The following is a 19,473-nucleotide window of genomic DNA, read 5'->3' on the forward strand; positions in this document are numbered from 1 at the left end:
GAGACACAGCCCTGCCCTCAGGGAGCCCCAGTCTGAGGGGAGACACAACCCTACCCTCAGGGAGCCCCTGTCTGAGGGGATACACAGCCCTGCCCTCAGGGAGCCCCAGTCTGAGGGGAGACACAGCCCTGCCTCAGGGAGCCCCAGTCTCAGGGGAGACACAGCCCTGCCCTCAGGGAGCCCCAGTCTGAGGGGAGAGACACAGCCCTGCCTCAGGGAGCCCCAGTCTGATGGGGGAGACACAGCCCTGCCCTCAGGGAGCCCCAGTCTGATGGGGAGACACAGCCCTGCCCTCAGGGAGCCCCAGTCTGATGGGGGAGACACAGCCCTGCCCTCAGGGAGCCCCAGTCTGAGGGGGGAGACACAGCCCTGCCCTCAGGGAACCCAGTCTGAGGGGAGACACAGCCCTGCCCTCAGGGAGCCCCGGTCTGAGGGGAAGACATAGACCTACCCTCAAGAAGCCGCAGCCTGAGGAGGGAGATTTAACTTCTACCTCTAGTGACCTTCAAGTCTGATATCCTAGTCAGATATCAACCATAAATTATGTTCTCCAGCTGGAGTGAACTTAAATGCTATCCAGTCATTGCCTACCCTATAGCCTGGATGGCTTGAAGAAGAAAAGCCAATTTTAATTTTAGCCTGAGCCAAACATAATGAGGAGAGTAAATCATAGTGTGAACCTTCCTTAGCCAAATGGAAATGAGTTTTGGATTATCTGCTGTTTTGAATTATCCACCCCACTGCTCCTTTCATTAGCCGGGTCCCAGAGAGACCACACACTGAGGCTGCCCCCCTGAGTGTGGGGACCAGGGAAAGGTCACGGCGCTGGGGGACAGGGTGCTGGTGAGTCAGTGAATGCAGGGGTGCTCTGTGATTTATAGCAGGGAAGCATTAAAGGGTTAAGATGGTAGGGACTGGGTCCTTGGACATGAATCTGTGGCTGGGAGACTTTGAGCAAGGGAGAGAGGACCAGAGAGGCCCCGGTGCCTGGAAATGCATCCCTGTGTACCCATACCCTCCGCATTCTCCCTGGGAGGTACAAAAGGGCTGGTCCACACAGCTTCCCAGAGCAGGACCCTTGTGTGAGTCTTCAGGTGATAGAATCCAAAAAGCGTTTGAAATGGGGGCAGCGGGTATTTTAGAGAAAACATCTTGAAAGTCAGGACTGAATCAAAGCAAAAATCTCTCTGTGTGAGAACCGAGCTCCCACACACTCACCTGAGGGCCAGAATAGAGGCTGACAGGCAGGAACAGGGAGGGAGGTCGAGGCCTAAACTGATGCCGGGAGCCGCCAGGCCTGTGGGCTGTCTGTGTCCCCTAGGCAGGGGTCAATCACACACAAGCAGCCAGGGAGATGAACACATTTGTGGTTGACAACACAGCAGCCAAACAGCATTTGTTTCCATCAAAGCCAAACAAACAAGCTTGCTGCCTCTCCCTGCCTGACACGCCATCGGCTCACAGACAGCCTGATTCACGTCCAGGCCCACCTTCATAAAAGCAGGCCCTTCTTCACTCACACAGCCCTCCATTCAGGCAAACACACCCGTTCCCTCCCTCCCTCCCTCACCTCCATTCATGCAGCACCCCCTCACACATGAGGTGCCTGCAGGCGCGTGAGCAGTCAGACATGCCCGTTCCTTCACACACACACCTCTCCATTCGCTTTCCAGCCCCGGCATTTACCCTGCACACGCGTCCATACATGGGCCTCCGTCATTCACGCTCCTTCCACACAGTGGCTCGTGCAGGACTTAAGACAAGAGGGTTAGCCGTGAATGCACTGGGTAGAAAACAGTTGCTATTCAACTATTACCACCAATCCTTTGTGTGGAGCTAAGGTCTCCTTCCTTCACAAAGTTGCTAGTTTTACGTGTGTGTGTGTGTGTGTGTGTGTGTATCACTCACAAGAATGTGTGTGATTTTCATCCATGTGTCTAACATTTCCACAGTGGCCCAAGCTCAGCTGGTACCTTACATAATGAGAGTAATCATTAAGGACTCTGCCTTCAGCTGGGTTCCCCAGAAGTGGACCTGAAATAAGGATTTGAACAGAAGTGGCTTATTTGGCTGGTGATGGCAAGACACTTGGGAAGAGGAGTAAGAGATGAGACGGGGGGAGGGAAGACGGCCAGTACTGGGTGCGAGGAGCAGGTGACCGCAAAGGGCGCATGGGGCTCACTCCGGGGCCACTAAGGAATGGAAGAACATGCCTCAGAGTCATCCCACTAATAGGGGAGGAAGCCGAGGTATGTATCCTCCACTCCCTCACGGGGAAGCATTGGTTGGAGGCTGCCCTCTGGGGCACTGCTTCTCCAGCATCAACAAATCAGAATGGACAGGGTGGCGAAGGTGCCAAGGGGTACAGCAGGCCATGCCCGAGCACTCGTTCATTCAGTCCGTCACTCATTCATTCTCTCATCAAGCATGTCCCAAATGCCTACTCTGGGCCAGGTACTGAGCTAGCTACTGGGGATTCAGAGCTGAACAAAACACGGTCCCTGCCAAGAAGGGGTTCCCAGGTGAATGGGGTATGAGACAGAGAAACACATAATTACATTGCAGCACAATAAAAGCTATCATGGATGCATTAACACGGAGGCATAATGCTGTCATTGAGAACAGAGAAGAAGCGGTTCTGAGCTTAATAACTTACTTACGCTAACAACTGCTTATCTTGCACAATAGAAGTTTAAACAGAGCCTAAATGGGCTCATTCTGCCCTTTTGATGTTTGAGACGTTATTTTCCCCTTCTCTTTTCTGTTGCCTGTGCTATCCCAGACCACATTTTAAAAGTAGTTTATGCAGAAGTTTGGGGGTTCCGGATGAGGCCTCTGTCTCCATAGGTTTGCTTGGGAGCAGCACAGGGAAGGATTTTGCCCATCTTGTGTGAGTGTCTTTCTGTAGCCAAGAAACTAGGACCTTCAGAGGGGCTCCCTTGGGGATTTGGCTCTCTCTCTCTCTCTCTCTCTCTCCCTCTCTCTCTCTCTCTGTCTGTCTCTCCCTCTCCCCTCTTCAAACTAGAAGCTGTGAATCCAACCTCAAAATAGGTGCTGTCTGAGGTCAAAGACGATGCCTCTCTCATCAGACTGGGAACTCTGAGGTCTCTGGCTATCTCTCTCTCCAGCACATACTCATGAAACTTGCTCCCTCCCCCTCTTTCTCAGGGTTCTAGAAGGATCTCTCTATAGGGCAGCATCAGAGAGGGGGTTTGGGAAATCAGCTCTACTGCCAACTCATTCTTCTTCTCCTTAGAAGGAGCCCCCCATCTGTTTTCCTGAGGGCCTGGGGTGTGGAGGTGCTAGAGACGGGCTGACAGGGCCGAAAGCCTCACGCTGGAGCCAAACGTGGGGCTGGGGGCAGGGCCAAAAAACCCCCCAAAAAGCAGCCCCATCAGCTCTCATCTGGAAGTCGGGTTTCCTTTCCCCATCCCCTTGTTCCAGAGCTGGTCCCTCTAGGGCTCGCCGTGAGTGGTATGATTTATGGGGAGCAGCAAGTGCCCTGGGAGGGTGAGTCTGGAAAGAAGGTGCAGGCGGCTGCCTCTCCTGACAGATCCGAACCCCTCCCACTTTTATTAATTCACACTTTCCCGGCTGGGAGCGCCCTGGAGGGGCCATTTCTTTTTACCTGAAGCCGAGGCAGGCATCTTACTTGATTTACAGGCTCCAGGGGCGGGTGGCTCCTTGGCTGGTTGCTAAGGTATCTTTTAAATGGAAATCAGGGTGGAGAGATATCACATATATCGTGCCAGCCATCTGCTAAATGTTGCCTCTTCTGTCTGGAACAGCTCGAGGTGGTTCTGACAGGGAGGCAGGGCCCAGGGGCCGGAGGCAGCGGGGAGGAAAGTCTGTGGTCTGGCCATCAAGTGAGGGAACAGGAACTTTGTGTTTCTGCCGCCATGTCCATTAGTTTTCTGGTTTCAGCCCTCATCTTTCTTTTTTCCCTTTTGTTTTAAATATAAAATCCCATCTGGAGACTCTGATTACAAACCATCAGCCTAGTTCCACACGCTATATTTATTGCCAGTATATTTAAGTGTGTGCATGCATGTGTGTATGTGTGTGCGCGTGCTGTGTATGTGTGTGTGTGTGTGTGAGAGAGAGAGAGAGAGAGAAAGAGAGAGAGACCCACCACCATGAAGCCTGATAGGTAGGTCTTTCTGAGCCAGTTAGGTCTCTGCTTCTGGGAACACCATCCCTAAGCAGGAAACACAAGTGCCCCAATTTAGTCAAACAGCTGGGCCGTCACAGCAATCCCATAGTGGCAGCAGCAGGATTTTCCGTGTACACCAGGCACATGGAACCCTCCGGAGGGGCCTGCTCTACTCCAAGGATAGCCTAGAGCCAGACAGTCCTCAGTTCAAACGAGGCTCTCCTGGGGGTAGCTGGGAGAGTTTGGGCCCTCCCCAACCTCTTTGAACCTCACGTCCCGGTGTTAAAATGGGGATGGCAATACGAGGCCACGTGGTACCTGAGGGCGGGTTGTCTCCTGCACAAGGTTGCCCAGCAAAGGGGCCCTACAAATGCCCTGCAAGGACACCTGTTCCTAATTGCCCAGGAATGAACACCTTAGGGACCAGGGCAACACTCACCTTGCAGAGCTGCTGGGAAAACCACCCGAAGAAACCCAGGCAAGGAGACATTGTTCCCACTTAGAGTTGTGCAGATTCTTGTGGGCACTGCCGGTCCGTTTCTCCTCCTCTCCTGGGTCCTCTGTCTGCCTTTCCAGGCAGCCCCTGCCCCGCCCCTCCTTCCCCTCCCCTCCCAGGGTCCAGGCTCATAGACATTCTGAGCAGACGAGCTCTCTTGCTCCTTTGCAGATAGATTCCTCTGCATGAAGGCTGATGCTGACATTTGATACCAGCATCTATTTCACTGCCTGGCTTCTGATCCCCATGCACCTCTCTCAGCTTTGCCTACAAATAATCCCATAGTCCCTCTCGCCTACTTTCATCCGCTCCTTTGTTCCTGAAACCAGACGTCTATCCTAATCTCTCCCTCTCCTAGCTCCCCTCTGCCACCTCCCCCATCCAGCCACTCTTAGAGGGACCTAGGGGCTCCTTTCAGCTCAAATGCCCCCTCAGGAGAGGGAGACCCCACTCTGGGAGCGCGCTAATTACGTGCATCCACATGCTCCCCTTGTGTCCCTCCCAATCTGAGGTCTAAGCTACTTTTTGTTGGGCTATGGGAGTAATATACTAAGTGACAGTTCTCAGAATGCAATTTTAATTAAGATTCAATAGTCACCTTCTCTGTCAGTAATCTTCCGTGCTGACTCCTTAAAATATATTTACCCAGCGCTATTATGTCACAGATTTGAATTCATTAGACACTTGTTAATCCTTAACAAACTTTTTAAAAATAGGGTTTGGTTAACATAATTTACAAAGGCAAAACTGTCTGAAACAATGGGTCCTGTGCAGGGTGTACGTCCCAAAGTGCCCAGGTCTTCCTGGTTTGCAGCCACCGTCGCCCTCTATCAGAGCGCAGGTGACAGGACTAAGGATGGGCAGGTCCAGAGGATGCCGTAGGATGGGGCAGTGTGTCCACATTATGCTGATGCAGCCCAGACAGCAAGCCTTCCAAGGCACAAGGCAGGGTCAGAGAGGGTACAGGGAGGATCTGGAGGGGCAACCAAAGAGATCTAGCCCGGGCCACCAGCAGGCTCGGCCCTGGACTCATAGGAACCTGACAAGCATTACCATTTCCTATGTGCGCCGTGATGTGTAAATGTTGGAAGTGCTGCTTAGCCTGGGGTCACTTCAGCGTTTACTGACAAGAACTTATAAAGAGGATGCCTTTCTCTTAGGACCATAGGCTTTCAGCACGCTACCCCCTCTCTACACATGCACACAGCTACCTCTAGCTGAACTAGGGAGGGACATCCTGGGGTGTGGCTGTCCCTGGATCCCCATTGGGTATCAGGGATACCACTCACCTCTACTTGAGCGGATACAGTAGCCAGAGAAATATGGACTCCTGGAGTCCATGGCCATGGCGAGTCATGCTGGGAAGTGCAGCTTTTGGGCAGCAGAAGATGCTTCTGAAGTTTCTGCCGTGATCTCACGTCTCCATAAAGATAGTCTTCCAAATGAACCCTGACTAATCAAGTGAACCCTGAATGCTGTCAGAACCTCAGTGACAATGCCAGAAACTTGACTTTGCTCAGCATCATACTTCATTCATTTAATTGACATTTACAGGGCACTTATGATGCATTGGGTACGGAGATAGGCACTGGAGGACAAGATGGGTAAAGTCTCTGCCTTTTGGAGTTTACAGTCTACAAAGGCAGATAGATAGGTAAACAATGAAGGCATTGTAATGAAAAGTGCAGTGAGCATGTATGTAGGACAAGTATAGAATAAGAAACACAGAGCAGAAAGGTTTAATGTGCATGAGGTTGTGGAGAGGCTTCCTGGAGTAGGTGGTGTTGAAGCTGAGACCCGCAGGTAGAATAGGAACTTGGCCAGGCAGGAGTGGAGTTAGGGAGAGAGGCCAGGAAGAAACCAGAGCATCTTGGAAGTCCTGGAGGAAGATCAAGCATGGCATTTATAAGTGAGAGACGTTGAGCCTAGCTGGGAAGAGAAGAGCGATGGAACAGAGGGTGGTAAGAGATAAACTAGGGTAGTGGCCAGAATCATCCCTTGCAAAAATTTGTTCTTGTGCTAAAAATATAAGAAGAGGGTCAGTGCAGATGGAGAAGATTCCTGTTTGTTTTATCAGGCCCCAGCTAAGTATGAACCTAGAAAGCCTGAGCACATTTGAGCACAGGGAAGGTAGCAGGTGGAAATCTTTTACATGTAGATATCTCTGGGTTGGATGTCCCTGGCGGGACCTGGGTCAGGGTTGGCTGGTACCCCTCAGGTCTATAAAGCAGGGACTGGCACGGTGGATGGCTGCTGATGGGAACCCAGAGCAAAACTGTGTGGAATTAGGCATGTTGGCAAAGGCTTGATGAGGGTGAGCATAATGAAGAAGATGGAGAGGGGGGAAATCCTCTACAACAGAGATTGGTGAATTTTTTCTGTAAAGGGCAAGACAATAAATATTCCAGGCTTTGCTGGTTACATTGTACCTGCTGCAGCTACTCACCTTTGCCATTGTAGTGTGCACACACACACACACACACACACACAGGACATACCCATATATGATATGCAAATGAATTGAACATGGCCATGTTCTAATAAAACTTTATTTCCATAAACAGGTGGCAGGCTGGATTCAGCCCTTGGCTATAGTTAGCCAACACCTGCTCCAACAACACTGTCCAATATGGCAGCCAATAGCCATATATGGCTAGTGAGCACTTGAAATGTGCTCTAAGTATTAAATACACACCCAATTTTAAAGACTTAGTACAAATCAAAGAATGTTAAATATCTTGTTAATAACTGTATGTATTGATTACATGTGAAATAATATTTTGGACATAGTGGTTTAAATAAATTATTATTATCATCATTTATTTCACCTTTTTCTTTTTACTCGTTACACAGCCACTAGAAAATTTAAATTACATTTATGGCTAGTCAATTAGATTTCTATTGGACAATGCTGATCAAAAAAAAAAACCACTCTCCAGATGGAATATAGATTAAGCCTTTGGCCCTTGAAGGGTCTTAGGTGGGAGATTTACTCAGAGAGACATGATAATAGAATTCATATTTTCACAATAAAGTAATATCTAATTGGAGTAGGTTTTAAAATTTACTATACATCCTTTTAGATCAGCTGGCTGTTTTTTCTGCGTCTAGGCCTCTCAAACTAGGAGCTATGGAGCCCTACTTCCTCAAGATATTAATGATCGTTGCTCCCAGAAAAGAATATCTTTAGCTTAAAAAGGGGAAGCAATGTAGAATTAAACATTAATCCATTTTCTTTACTGCAGCAGGATTTCTCAACCCTTCTGCACTTGCTAATGCATATCGAGCTTTTGCTAGAGCAAGAGAGAGCAAGCAATGTGTCCCCAGCTTAGTGGCCTTAGAAAGCCTTTCTTGCAGAAGCCTAGCCTGCACTGCTAGAAGGCAGTCTGAGAACGCTGGTCTGTGTAAGGCTACACAACCAGTGTGCGGGGAATTTCAAAAGTTCAACTCCACTGATGTTTTCAGCACTACATAATGAAACCACAGCCAGTGCAACATGGAATAGAAAACTCTTAAGATTTGGAGCCACGAAGACCTCAGCCAAAGGCCATTTCTTCCTTCCCTAGATAAAATGTTCATGCAAAAGCACCTCTTCCTTCCCTAGATAAAATGTTCATGCAAAAGCACCTCTTCCTTCCCTAGATAAAATGTTCATGCAAAAGCACCAACTATGTGCTAGGCAGTGCTTTAGGCTTTGAGTTTGTAGTGGTGAATAAAAACAAGTCCCTATGTCCTGGGGCTCTGCTGCCAGTGCAGAAGACAAACAATAAACAAGACAAGTAGGTAAAATAAATAGACAGGAAGTTAGATCATGATCAGTTCCAAGGAGAAAACACAAAGTATGGAAAAGGGATGTGCAAGTCAGGATGGGGCCTCGGGAGGGAAGGTGACTTTTGAGTGAACACCTGGAGGAGGCTGTTCAGCAGTAGACAAGTCTTCATCTATCTACACAGATATGCCCTTCCTTGTGAAGGGTGTTCCCAAAGCCCAAATGAGATGATGTACATGAAGTTCTGGGCAGAGGACCCATTGCATACTAGGATGCTTAGAAAAAGAAGTTCTTGCCTTTGCTTCCCATCTCACCCCCCACCCCCTGCTCTTCCCAAAGATTCGTCCACTGTGTGTACTCTCCGTGGTGATACTTAACCTAAACCAGTTCCCCAATAACCCTGGCATCTGCAGGGGCCAGCTCTCTCCTTGTCCATGTCCTTGTTCCTAAGGAATGCCAAGTCTAAACCAATTAAGAAGGTAAAACTGCTTCAAGATACATACATAACACATTCTCAAATCTGATGATTATTAGATGAACCACTGGTATGGAATTGTCTCTCCATTCATTCCACACATTTATGGAGCATCTACTGTGTTCCAGGCACTGTGCTCGATGTGTGGGATACAGCAATTAACAAAACAGATCAAAGTAATCTTCCCCTGTGGAGCTGACATTCTCATGGGGGAGATAGGAAATAGTCCATAAATATAATTAGTAAGTAAGTTAAATAGCCTGTTAGAAGGTGATAAGAACTAAGGGGAGGAGAGTAGAACTGTATGAAAGGGATTAGTTGGTAGAAGAGATTAGACCTCCCACCAGCAGAGACCATTCTCTTCTCTGCTGCCCCCCTAAGGCAGGGGTTGCGGTGACAAATGAAGCTCTGATGGAGCATTGGGAAGCGGCTCTTGACCCTGACCTTGCGTCCCTCTCTTCCAGGCGCCACGGCCTGAGTGACCAGATCATGGAGACCCTGCTTGGTGGCCTGCTGGCGTTTGGCATGGCGTTTGCCGTGGTCGACGCCTGCCCCAAGTACTGTGTCTGCCAGAACCTGTCTGAGTCACTAGGGACCCTCTGCCCTTCCAAGGGGCTGCTCTTCGTGCCCCCCGACATCGACCGGCGGACGGTGGAGCTGCGTCTGGGTGGCAACTTCATCATCCACATCGGCCGCCAGGACTTCGCCAACATGACGGGGCTGGTGGACCTGACCCTGTCCAGGAACACCATCAGCCACATCCAGCCCTTCTCCTTCCTGGACCTCGAGAGCCTCCGCTCCTTGCACTTGGACAGCAACCGGCTGCCCAGCCTCGGGGAGGACACGCTGCGCGGCCTGGTCAACCTGCAACACCTCATCGTCAACAACAACCAGCTGGGCGGCATCGCAGACGCGGCCTTCGAGGACTTCCTGCTGACGCTGGAGGACCTGGACCTCTCCTACAACAACCTGCACGGCCTGCCCTGGGGCTCCGTGCGGCGCATGGTCAACCTCCACCAGCTGAGCCTGGACCACAACCTGCTAGACCACATCGCCGAGGGCACGTTCGCCGACCTGCAGAAACTGGCTCGCCTCGACCTCACCTCCAACCGGCTGCAGAAGCTGCCCCCGGACCCCATCTTCGCGCGCTCCCAAGCTTCTGCCCTGACCGCCACGCCTTTTGCTCCGCCCTTGTCCTTTAGTTTCGGGGGGAACCCGCTGCACTGCAACTGCGAGCTGCTCTGGCTGCGGAGGCTCCAGCGGGACGACGACCTGGAGACCTGTGGCTCCCCCGGCGGCCTCAAGGGCCGCTACTTCTGGCACGTGCGCGAGGAGGAGTTTGTGTGCGAGCCGCCTCTCATCACCCAGCACACGCACAAGCTGCTGGTCCTGGAGGGCCAGGCGGCCACGCTCAAGTGCAAGGCCATCGGGGACCCCGGGCCCCTCATCCACTGGGTGGCCCCCGATGACCGCCTGGTGGGGAACTCCTCGCGGACCGCCGTGTACGACAACGGCACCCTGGACATCCTCATCACCACGTCCCAGGACAGCGGTGCTTTCACCTGCATCGCCGCCAACGCGGCCGGGGAGGCCACAGCCACGGTGGAGGTCTCCATCGTCCAGCTGCCGCACCTCAGCAACAGCACCAGCCGCACGGCGCCCCCCAAGTCCCGCCTCTCGGACATCACCGGCTCCAGCAAGACGGGCCGCGGGGGAGGCGGAGGCAGCGGAGGCGGGGAGCCCCCCAAAAGCCCCCCGGAGCGGGCTGTGCTGGTGTCGGATGTGACTACCACCTCGGCCCTGGTCAAGTGGTCGGTGAGCAAGTCGGCGCCGCGCGTGAAGATGTACCAGCTGCAGTACAACTGCTCCGACGATGAGGTACTGATTTACAGGTGAGCCTGGGGCCGCGGCAAAGGCAGGGAGGGAGGGGGTGATGGGGCGCGTGCTGAACGGTTCCCGCCTACGCCCCTTCTCCCCAGAGGTGACTGTGGGGTGCTTGGGGTAAACTTCGTCCTCTGTGCAGGTAAGAGGCCATCGAAAGAACTTCCACTACTTCCATGTTTAGGAAGAAAGGGACCCCCATGGGCATCCCCAAGAGATGTCAGAAGGACCAAGCCTCCCGGGGCGTGGCTGTGGTAGGTGGGCATGTGGCTGTGAGCCTCTGAACTTTCTGGGTTTTATTATTGAGACAGAGAGAAACAGAGCATGAATAGGGGAGGGGCAGAGAGAGAGGGAGACACAGAATCTGAAGCAGGCTCCAGGCTCTGAGCTGGCAGCACAGAGCCCCACACGGGGCTCGAACCCACAAACTGCAAGATCATGACCTGAGCTGAAGTCGGATGCCCAACCAACTGAGCCACCCAGGCACCCCTGAACTTTCTGGGTTTTGAGCCCCGGGTGGAGGACACCCAAGAACAAGGAGGGGAGCTCTTGGCCAAAGGATCTGACTCCTCCAAGGAGGAGTGCATCTGGCCTTCACCTGGACTGGAATGCAGTCATGCCTAATTGAGGCTTTGAGGTCAGAAGGAGTAGAATTCCCATTTTGGCCCTGCCATTTGCTGCTCATTTAATTCTCCTGGCCTGCCTCAGTTTTCCTTATCTGGAAAATGGAGAGAAGTCATACCTGACTTAGGCTGGATATTTGATGGCAGGTGATCGAACCCAATTCAAACCGGCTGAAAAAAGGAATAGGGGGAAGGGAGAGGTTGTGTGTTTGCCTCAGGTAATGTACCAGTTGGGAAGCTGCTTTGGGCTCAGCTAGATCGAAGGCCCCCACCAACATCCTGTATTCCCAGAGTTTCTTACCTTCCCTAAGTTCCATTTTCTTCTGGTTTGACTCCACCCTGCCCCGTGCAGTCTGAGCAGCCCTAGAGGGAGGGTAGCTTCCCTCTGCCCCTCTCCCAGTTGGTTGCACCGAAGCCCTGGATGAGCTCAGATTGGTAAGAGCAGGTCACGGGGCCCCCCTGGCTATTAGAGGGGGGGCCATCTGGCCGGCCTGTGTTGACATCTCTGGGCATGAGCTCCTATAACTGGAAATGGAGACAATGAAATTGACCTTGTAAGTTTACAGTGAGGATCAAGGGGGTCACTTCCTGGGGTTGGTAGAAAGGGAGGTTAAGACTAAAAAGCTGCCCTTGAATCCCCCCTCAGTCATTCAGAGGGAGGGAGGGAGGGAGGAGTTTACAGAGGGACAGATCGAGGCCAGAGGATCCTGGCTCTTACCGCAGATGAGTCCCCGGTTTGCGTTATGAGAAGCACATGGCCTAGAATCTCACTGCCCAATGAATGCCTGGTTTCTCCTGAAAGCCTGTGTGTTTCGTCGCATGCATTTTTTTTTTAATGTTTTATTTATTTTTAGGAGAGAGAGAGAGACAGCGTGAGCAGGGGAGGGTCAGAGAGAGAGGGAGTCACAGGCTGAAACAGGCTCCAGGCTCTGAGCTGGCAGTCAGCACAGAGCCCGACGCGGGGCTCGAACCCACGAACTGCGAGATCATGACCTAAGCGAAAGTCGGACGCTTAACCGACTAAGCCACCCAGGCGCCCCTCGTCGCATGCATTTAAAATGATTATTCTGAGAAGGGAATACGAAGCCCAGAGGCTTCATAGACACCCAAGGTCCAGGTGCAGGAGAGGTCAAGAGCACTGGGATTTCTTCTGGCCCCATCTCAGTTGCTGAATCTCTGACTGGCCCATGCTTGGCTGGTCTGGACAGCACCTCCCCTCAGGATGTGCAGAAGGCAGCATTAGATCCTATTAAATATATACATGTGAGCACATATAGAGAGATCTATAGATATATCGTTAAGCCTGACAACACACACATGTAATTTTCTAATTACAAAAGTAATCATCTGTAGTAAATTTGAAAAATAAAGACAATGACAAAGAGAAATAAGAGTTGCCTGTAGTCTCACCACCTACAGTTAACCAGTTTTCTCTCTCTATGTTTTTATTTCAATTCAAAACAAGATTTATGGTCAGTCTGGTTTGTACTTCTTAATTCTTTGCACCCACCATTCTACTTGCTTAGTAAAAATATTTTTCATTTGCCTATACCACAATTTCTTTAACTAACATTTAGGTTTCCCATTTGCAGCATGAGAAGCAGTGTTGTGATGGCTCTTTGTACAGAAATATATTTGTGCAGCTTCGGTGCTGTGCTCCGTATATTTTTCTTGGGGCTGAATGACTAGTGTCATGAGTAAATTCTAATCTTTACACATCGCATGTAAATATTTATCGACCCCCTCCCCAGTGGAAGGGGACAGCGCCCATTTCAACCACACCCTCACCAACGATTGAATATATAATTACTTTCATCTTTGCCAATTTTATGAGTAAGAAATGGAACTTGTTTTAATTTGCATCTCTTGATAACTTGTGAGGTTGACCTTTGGAAAATAAGTACATTTCTTCACTGGTGAATTTATTATATGGTCTTGACTTTGAAGGAAAGTGTCAAGGTGAAAGGCTACCGGCTCTGAGTCCGGCACAGGCCCGGGGTTGCTCAGGCAGCATGCCCCTATCGTGTCCCCTCCCTGGGGACCCCAGAAACCCAGGCAGGGGCACGGGTGGGGTTGGGGCTCTGCTCCTGCAGTCACTCAAGATACGAGTTCAAACTGCTTGCATTTGGTGATTGAGAACCCGGAGACACTAAATTCATAAAAATAAGTAAAATAAAAGCATCAGAAACCTTGGAAGGGCACCTGGGAGGTCCAGTCGGTTGGCTCAGGTCATGATCTCATGGTTCGGGAGTTGGAGCCCTGCATCAGGCTCTCTGCTCAGGGCTTCAGAGCTCTGTCTCCCTCTTTCTGCCCCTCCCTGCCTTCATTCTCTCTCTCTTTCTTAAAAATAAATAATCATTAAAAAAAAAAAAAAGAAAGAAGACTTGGAATAAAAACAACAACAAAAATTGCTGACTTCCTCTGAGCACAATCACGGGGATGGGAGGAGGAGACAGAGCTTGGAAAGCTTTCCAGATAGTGTGTGCACATAGTAGGTGTTCAAGGTACACGCGTCATTGTCCTTGTTAGTGAAAGTAATAGTAATGGTAAGAGGAAGACCATTAGCTTGTCTGCCACTCTTGGGGGAGGAAAAAGATGGTGAGGGCCGGATACACACTTCAGTTTGTAACAAGACAGATTTCCAAAATTGGAGACAAAAGGTTGAGTGAGTCTGTAGTCAGATGATCACCACCGCTGTCTGCCCACTCTGTGTCTGACACGTGGCTTTACAGGCGGTGTCACATTGGGGGGCTCCCCAGGCACACTGAGATGCAGAAAGGGCACAGAGAATTAGGAAACTCTCCCAGGCTCATGTGGCCAGAAAGAAGCAGGACTGACTTGAACAGAGGCCCGTTCTGGAGTTACGCCGCCCGGCATCCTCACAGCGACTCTGGCTTGAGAGAAAGAAGGGGACTCCAGGAAGGAAACTGAATTTTTAGAAAATGAACTGTCCCCATAAGAAAGAAAAGACACCAGTGGCTGCACAGTGGCCTCTGATGGGCACCGGAAAGTATACAAAAGAAGGGAAGAAAGGCCTATATCCGAAGATGAGGAGGAGCAGGCGCCATGTGGAGAGAGCTAAAGACAGTCGAACAGGGCTTTCTAAGCCCTGTTCCCAGCAAGAAGGAGAAATGACAGCCTGCTGGTGGGGAAGGAAGTTGCAGGAAGATTGGACCAGAGGCTGCAGGCCAGGCTGGCCATTTGGGATTTGCCCCCACCCTCCCCAGCAAGAACAGCAGCAGCAACAGCACGAATCTGGGCTACGAGCTTACTTACGCTGTGCACTGTATTCTAAGGGCTATATGTGCACCAGCTCATTTAGTCTTCATGATCCCTGGGAGGTGAGAGCTACAATTATTCCACTTTGCATATAAGAAACTTGCCCAAGGTGTTTCACAGGGGTAAATAGCAGAGACAGAATTGGGATCCCAGCCATCTGGGCAGAAAGAGCCCTATACTCTGGAGAAGGAAGCAAAGAACATGAGTGCTGGTTCTCAGGCCTTGAGGGCCACATCTAGACTAAAGGAACACTAGACGAGGTACCCAAACTGCGAGAGTGGTCCTGAGGCAGCATGGACAGAAAGAGAAGTGCCTCAGATGGGAAAAGGGCGGATATTCCGCTTTTCCAAGAATAGACCGCGTAAATCATAGGATGCTAGGCTGGGCACGGAGTCCCTGCCAAGTTCTAGAAAGGATTTCACAACAGATGGCGGCAAGCCCTCAGAAAAGAATGCTGATTGCCAGGCCCCAGCATGGATTCACAGGGGAAAATCCTGCCTAATTATTGATGTGTCTTCAGGAGATACTGGGGACCCGCAGCCTCAGACCCGCATGCCTCCAAGCCATTCCCGAGGGTGCGCTCCTTGGTTGACCTCCTTGCACGGGCAGTTCTCTGCTGGACCGCACCCCAGTGCAGCCCCACAGGGAAGAGGAGCCGAATCTCTGGGGTGCTGAGTGTCCTTGGAAAATGTCCTAGGAGCTTCCATTGGCTATGACTCACTACCGTAAACAAAGCTTCTCACAATTTTATAGGACATTTGACAAAATCTCACACTGTGTTTGGGACAAAATGGAGACACACATGGTGGTGAAATGGGCTTGAAACTGATCAAATAACCAGACTGACTGATAAATTGATGTGAACATGCAACAAAGCCTCTACCTTCTGCCTCAATTTCTTCCCCCATTTCATTCCTTGGTACATTCCCCTCTTGTCATGGATGACGACGCAGAAAATGTGTCTTCCCTTTGGTTCAAGGATTCAACTGAACAAGCACAAGGTGGGGAAAATCTAGCCCAACTGGAACTCTGTGTGGCACGCGCTCTGGAGTTTTAGTTGCTCTCAGGGACATTATGGCCCCAAAGTGATGGAGCCGCTAAGATGCCTATGGTTTTTGAGCGTGTTAACAGAAGGAAAACGCTCAGCCTGGGGGAGATTACAATTCTAACCACGGAATCATTCACATGTCAGAGCAGAGATGTAGAATGTTTGGCACAGGATGGAGCAATCTTAAGGGTCATTTTACCAACTGCAATGTGTCCAGGGCTCAACTGATGAGAGTGGGATCCTAGAATCTCGTGTGAGATGGAGGAAAGTTACCTTGGAGATGAGAGGACTTAGAAAAGAAGCCATAGCTCCCTGAACTTATTCAAAGAACTCAGGAGTAGAAGATCGGAAAACACACGCACACACACGCACACACACTTATAAAGGTAGGCATCAGCCCATTACAAGAAAAAAGCCCAAAAGCAACAGCTTGATGTGCCTCTCTCATTACTCTCCATCTGGCTGTGAAATTTGGTATTGTATCCTTCCTCTCTAGCATGTGCATTTCATGTGTACTTGTCTCTGTACCATACCGCCCCCCCCCCGCCCCCCAGCTCCTAGTAACTCCTGGCCCACCGCAGCTACTGAATCAACCTTCAGTGAACTGAACAGAATGGAAATGAACATCAGAGCTTCCCAATAGACGAGAACGTAAAAGCTGCCACAAAGCAGCGAGCTGCCCATGCCAGAAAGGTTCAATCAGAACGTTGTTGATTTCATGCCAGGGACACTGGGTGGGCAGCCCGACTTCAGGCGAATATGGAAATATTTGACTTAAATGACCTCAATCCTGATGGTCTATGACTCTGTTTAAGATCTCTATAGGGGTGTCTGGGTGGCTTACAGGCACCTGGGTGGCTATGTTGGTTAAACGTTTGACTTCAGCTCAGGTTGTGATCTCATGGTTCGAGTTCAAGTCCCATATTAGGCTCTGTGCTGACAGTTCAGAGCCTGGAGCCTGCTTCAGATTCTGTGTGTGTCTCTCTCTCTGCCCCTCCCCTACTAGTGCTCTGTCTCTCTCTCTCTCAAAAAATGAGTAAACATTTAAAAAAAATTTTTTTTTTAAAAAGGATCTCTATAATCCCATGATTGAGGCAGTATGGTTATCACTCTTGCTACACACACCTGCTTTTGCCAGTTGGGGCCACTATGGCATCTTACCTCCCAGGGTCAGGGTGTCCTCTATCATAGGGGTTTAAGCCCCAGGGCCTGCAGTCACAGATAGGCACTTGGGCAGAGACTCAGACTATCCAACAAGAACTGGCCACATGTCATCAATGGGTCACCACTGACCCACCCCAAGGGCCCACAGAAGCCCTGGAGACTGTGAGCAATGGCTGAAGACATCAGGTTCTATTCCACATACCAGGAAGGGGGAGAAGCCGTGGGTAATCCCAAAACACGGGTAACTCAGAATTTGAATTTGACTATGAGATAGGGTCTTGCTCTTTTATCAGATAATTAGCTCCCACTGACCTCCCAAGGCATTTTGTGTTTGCTGCGTACACACGGCCAACCCCCTCAGTGGCCTGGCTTGTTTCCCATGTGGCTGGGGAACGCGACTCTCCCATCTGTCTGCCCCAGGGCCTGCCCTTTCAGGAGTGGCCAACAGTAACGAGGACAGTGTCAGAGCCAGGAAAGGTCGCAAGAGGGAGAGGCAGGGTGGTAGGAGAGGAGTTGGAAAGAGGGGAGACCCCCTTCCCGCCAGAGAAGGCAGCAGCCCATCCCAGCTCAGCCTCATCCCCAATATGACACGGAAAGTTAAGTGCCCTGCGTGTCATTATCAGCCCAAGTGACATTCACAAACACTTGTCTCCAAGAGTCATCAAGAACATCTGTCACCAGGCATGATGTTGGAACCGTCCCCAGGAGGGCCAGGGGAACAGCGAGCCTGCTTCCAAAGCACAGTGTGGAATGAGCCAGGACGCAGCCGTGCCTCCCTGCTGTTTATTATGCCGTCCATGGTCATCAACATGGAAGGCGAGCAGGGAATGATGGGAAGAGAGACACCAAAGCTGGGGCAAGAAAGCAGCCATTCAATGCCCCAACCCCGCTCCATCTGCAGCACCCCCCTTTCCATGCCGTCTTCTTCCATGAATGTCAGACATGACCCCACACCCCCGTCCTGGGGAGACTGTGCCATCCTACTGAGTTTTGCAGTGCTGGGGCTGGGGCTGGGGGGCATCTATTGGTGTTCTGCCTTCCATCCAGGCAAAGGAGAAGAGGGCCGATTCTATCAGGTCCCACCCCATCAGGATCTTATCAACCAACACTTGAATGGAGGTCTGTTCCCTCCCCATGAAAATACAGCCATCTTCACCACAGGATGGAGGGAAATTTACTAATGAAGCTGAGACCTTGTGGATAGGGGGAGAAACTGGTAAGGACAAGTGTTCCCTACCCAGAGAGGGAGCCCAGGTCTACTCCCCTCCCTGGATAGAGGGAGATTCTTTGACTCATCCGCTTTCCCAGATACCCAGCTTCTACTGAAAGTTTTGATCGAGCTCCCACAGGCGAAAGAAGAAAAAGGTGTAAAGGAAGAAACAGGGGTGGATGGGTCGGGGGAAGTTCCCCAGCAGCTCTCAAAACCAGCCCGCCTTGTATTTTATAGTTTTCTAAACTTCATTCACACTATTAAATTTTTGAAACTCCACATCCACAAGGGAGGGATGGACAGGACAAATATCATGCTCGTTTTATAGATACTGAAACAAATTGTCAAAGGAATTGAGTAGATTTCTCAAGGTGGCAAAAAAATAGACTAGAAATGTGGTCTCCTTTCTTGTCCTAGGCACCATGGGACTAGGTACCATGCTGTGGGGCACGTCTCACTAATAGCACATGAGTTTTGGTTAAGACTATAGACGGGCTGACGAGTACCACCTGTAACTTCTCTTTCTGGGAAGGATGGGGTAACTCAATGGGAGTCTGTTGGAATTGTTTCTTTCAGCTTAGTTGGTCCCCCCACACTTTAAAAAAAATGTTTATTTTTATTTTTGAGAGAGAGAGACAGGGTATGAGCAGAGGAGAGACAGAGAGAGAGGGAGACACAGAATCTGAAGCAAGCTCCAGGCTCTGAGCTGTCAGCACAGAGCCTGATGTGGGGCTCGAAGCTGTGAGATCATGACCTGAGCCAGAGTCGAATGCTTAACCTACTGAGCCACCCAGGTGCCCCATTCCCCCCACATTTTCAAGACCTAGAAGGGTTGAGGGAAAATGACAAGAGTGTCGGTAAGAACCTTGGGTCCCATTCAGAAATAGCCACCTAGGACCAGCGAGCAGAAAATAAAGGCAAGATGAGGATTTCTGGGTTCTATCCCTCACCAGATGAGCCACTGTGGAGTAACTTAGTTGCTAGAGGCATCCCAGAGAAAAACGAGTCTGGAATCAGGAGTCTGGGGTGGCAATTAGGATGAAAAGAAAACCATGACTTAAACTCATTAGGGTTTATATGTCTCTTGTGTAAAAGAAGTCCAATAGAAGAGAGTTTATGTCTGGTCTTATGGGTAGCATGGCTACCAGGGACCCAGCTCCTTCTAGCTTTCTGCTCTGTCATCCTCAACACATGGTTTCTGTCCCTAAGGTCACCTCATGGTGCAAAAACGGCTGCTGAAGCTATAGCTATCACATCTCCCTTTTTAAAAATTTATTTTATTTTTATTTTAGAGAGACATAGAGCATGCAAGCAGGGGAGAGGTGGGGAGACAGTGAGAGAGAGAGAGAGAGAGAGAGAGAGAGAGAGAGAGAGA

At 50.5% G+C, this 19,473-nt stretch overlaps 1 protein-coding gene across 1 annotated transcript in view; it reads left to right on the forward strand.

Annotated features, from left to right (window-relative positions):
• Nucleotides 1-9,382: 9,382 nt before the first annotated feature.
• Nucleotides 9,383-19,473, forward strand: part of LRFN2 (leucine rich repeat and fibronectin type III domain containing 2) — a 41,212-nt gene continuing 31,121 nt past the window's right edge. Inside the window, exon 1 of the mRNA XM_077764808.1 lies at nt 9,383-10,785. Coding sequence (XP_077620934.1) covers nt 9,383-10,785 — 1,403 coding nt within the window. The remainder of the gene's footprint in view (nt 10,786-19,473) is intronic.

The sequence above is a fragment of the Crocuta crocuta genome, unplaced genomic scaffold, assembly GCF_008692635.1.
Source record: "Crocuta crocuta isolate KB4526 unplaced genomic scaffold, BGI_CrCroc_1.0 scaffold44, whole genome shotgun sequence".
Taxonomy (NCBI): Eukaryota; Metazoa; Chordata; class Mammalia; order Carnivora; family Hyaenidae; genus Crocuta; species Crocuta crocuta.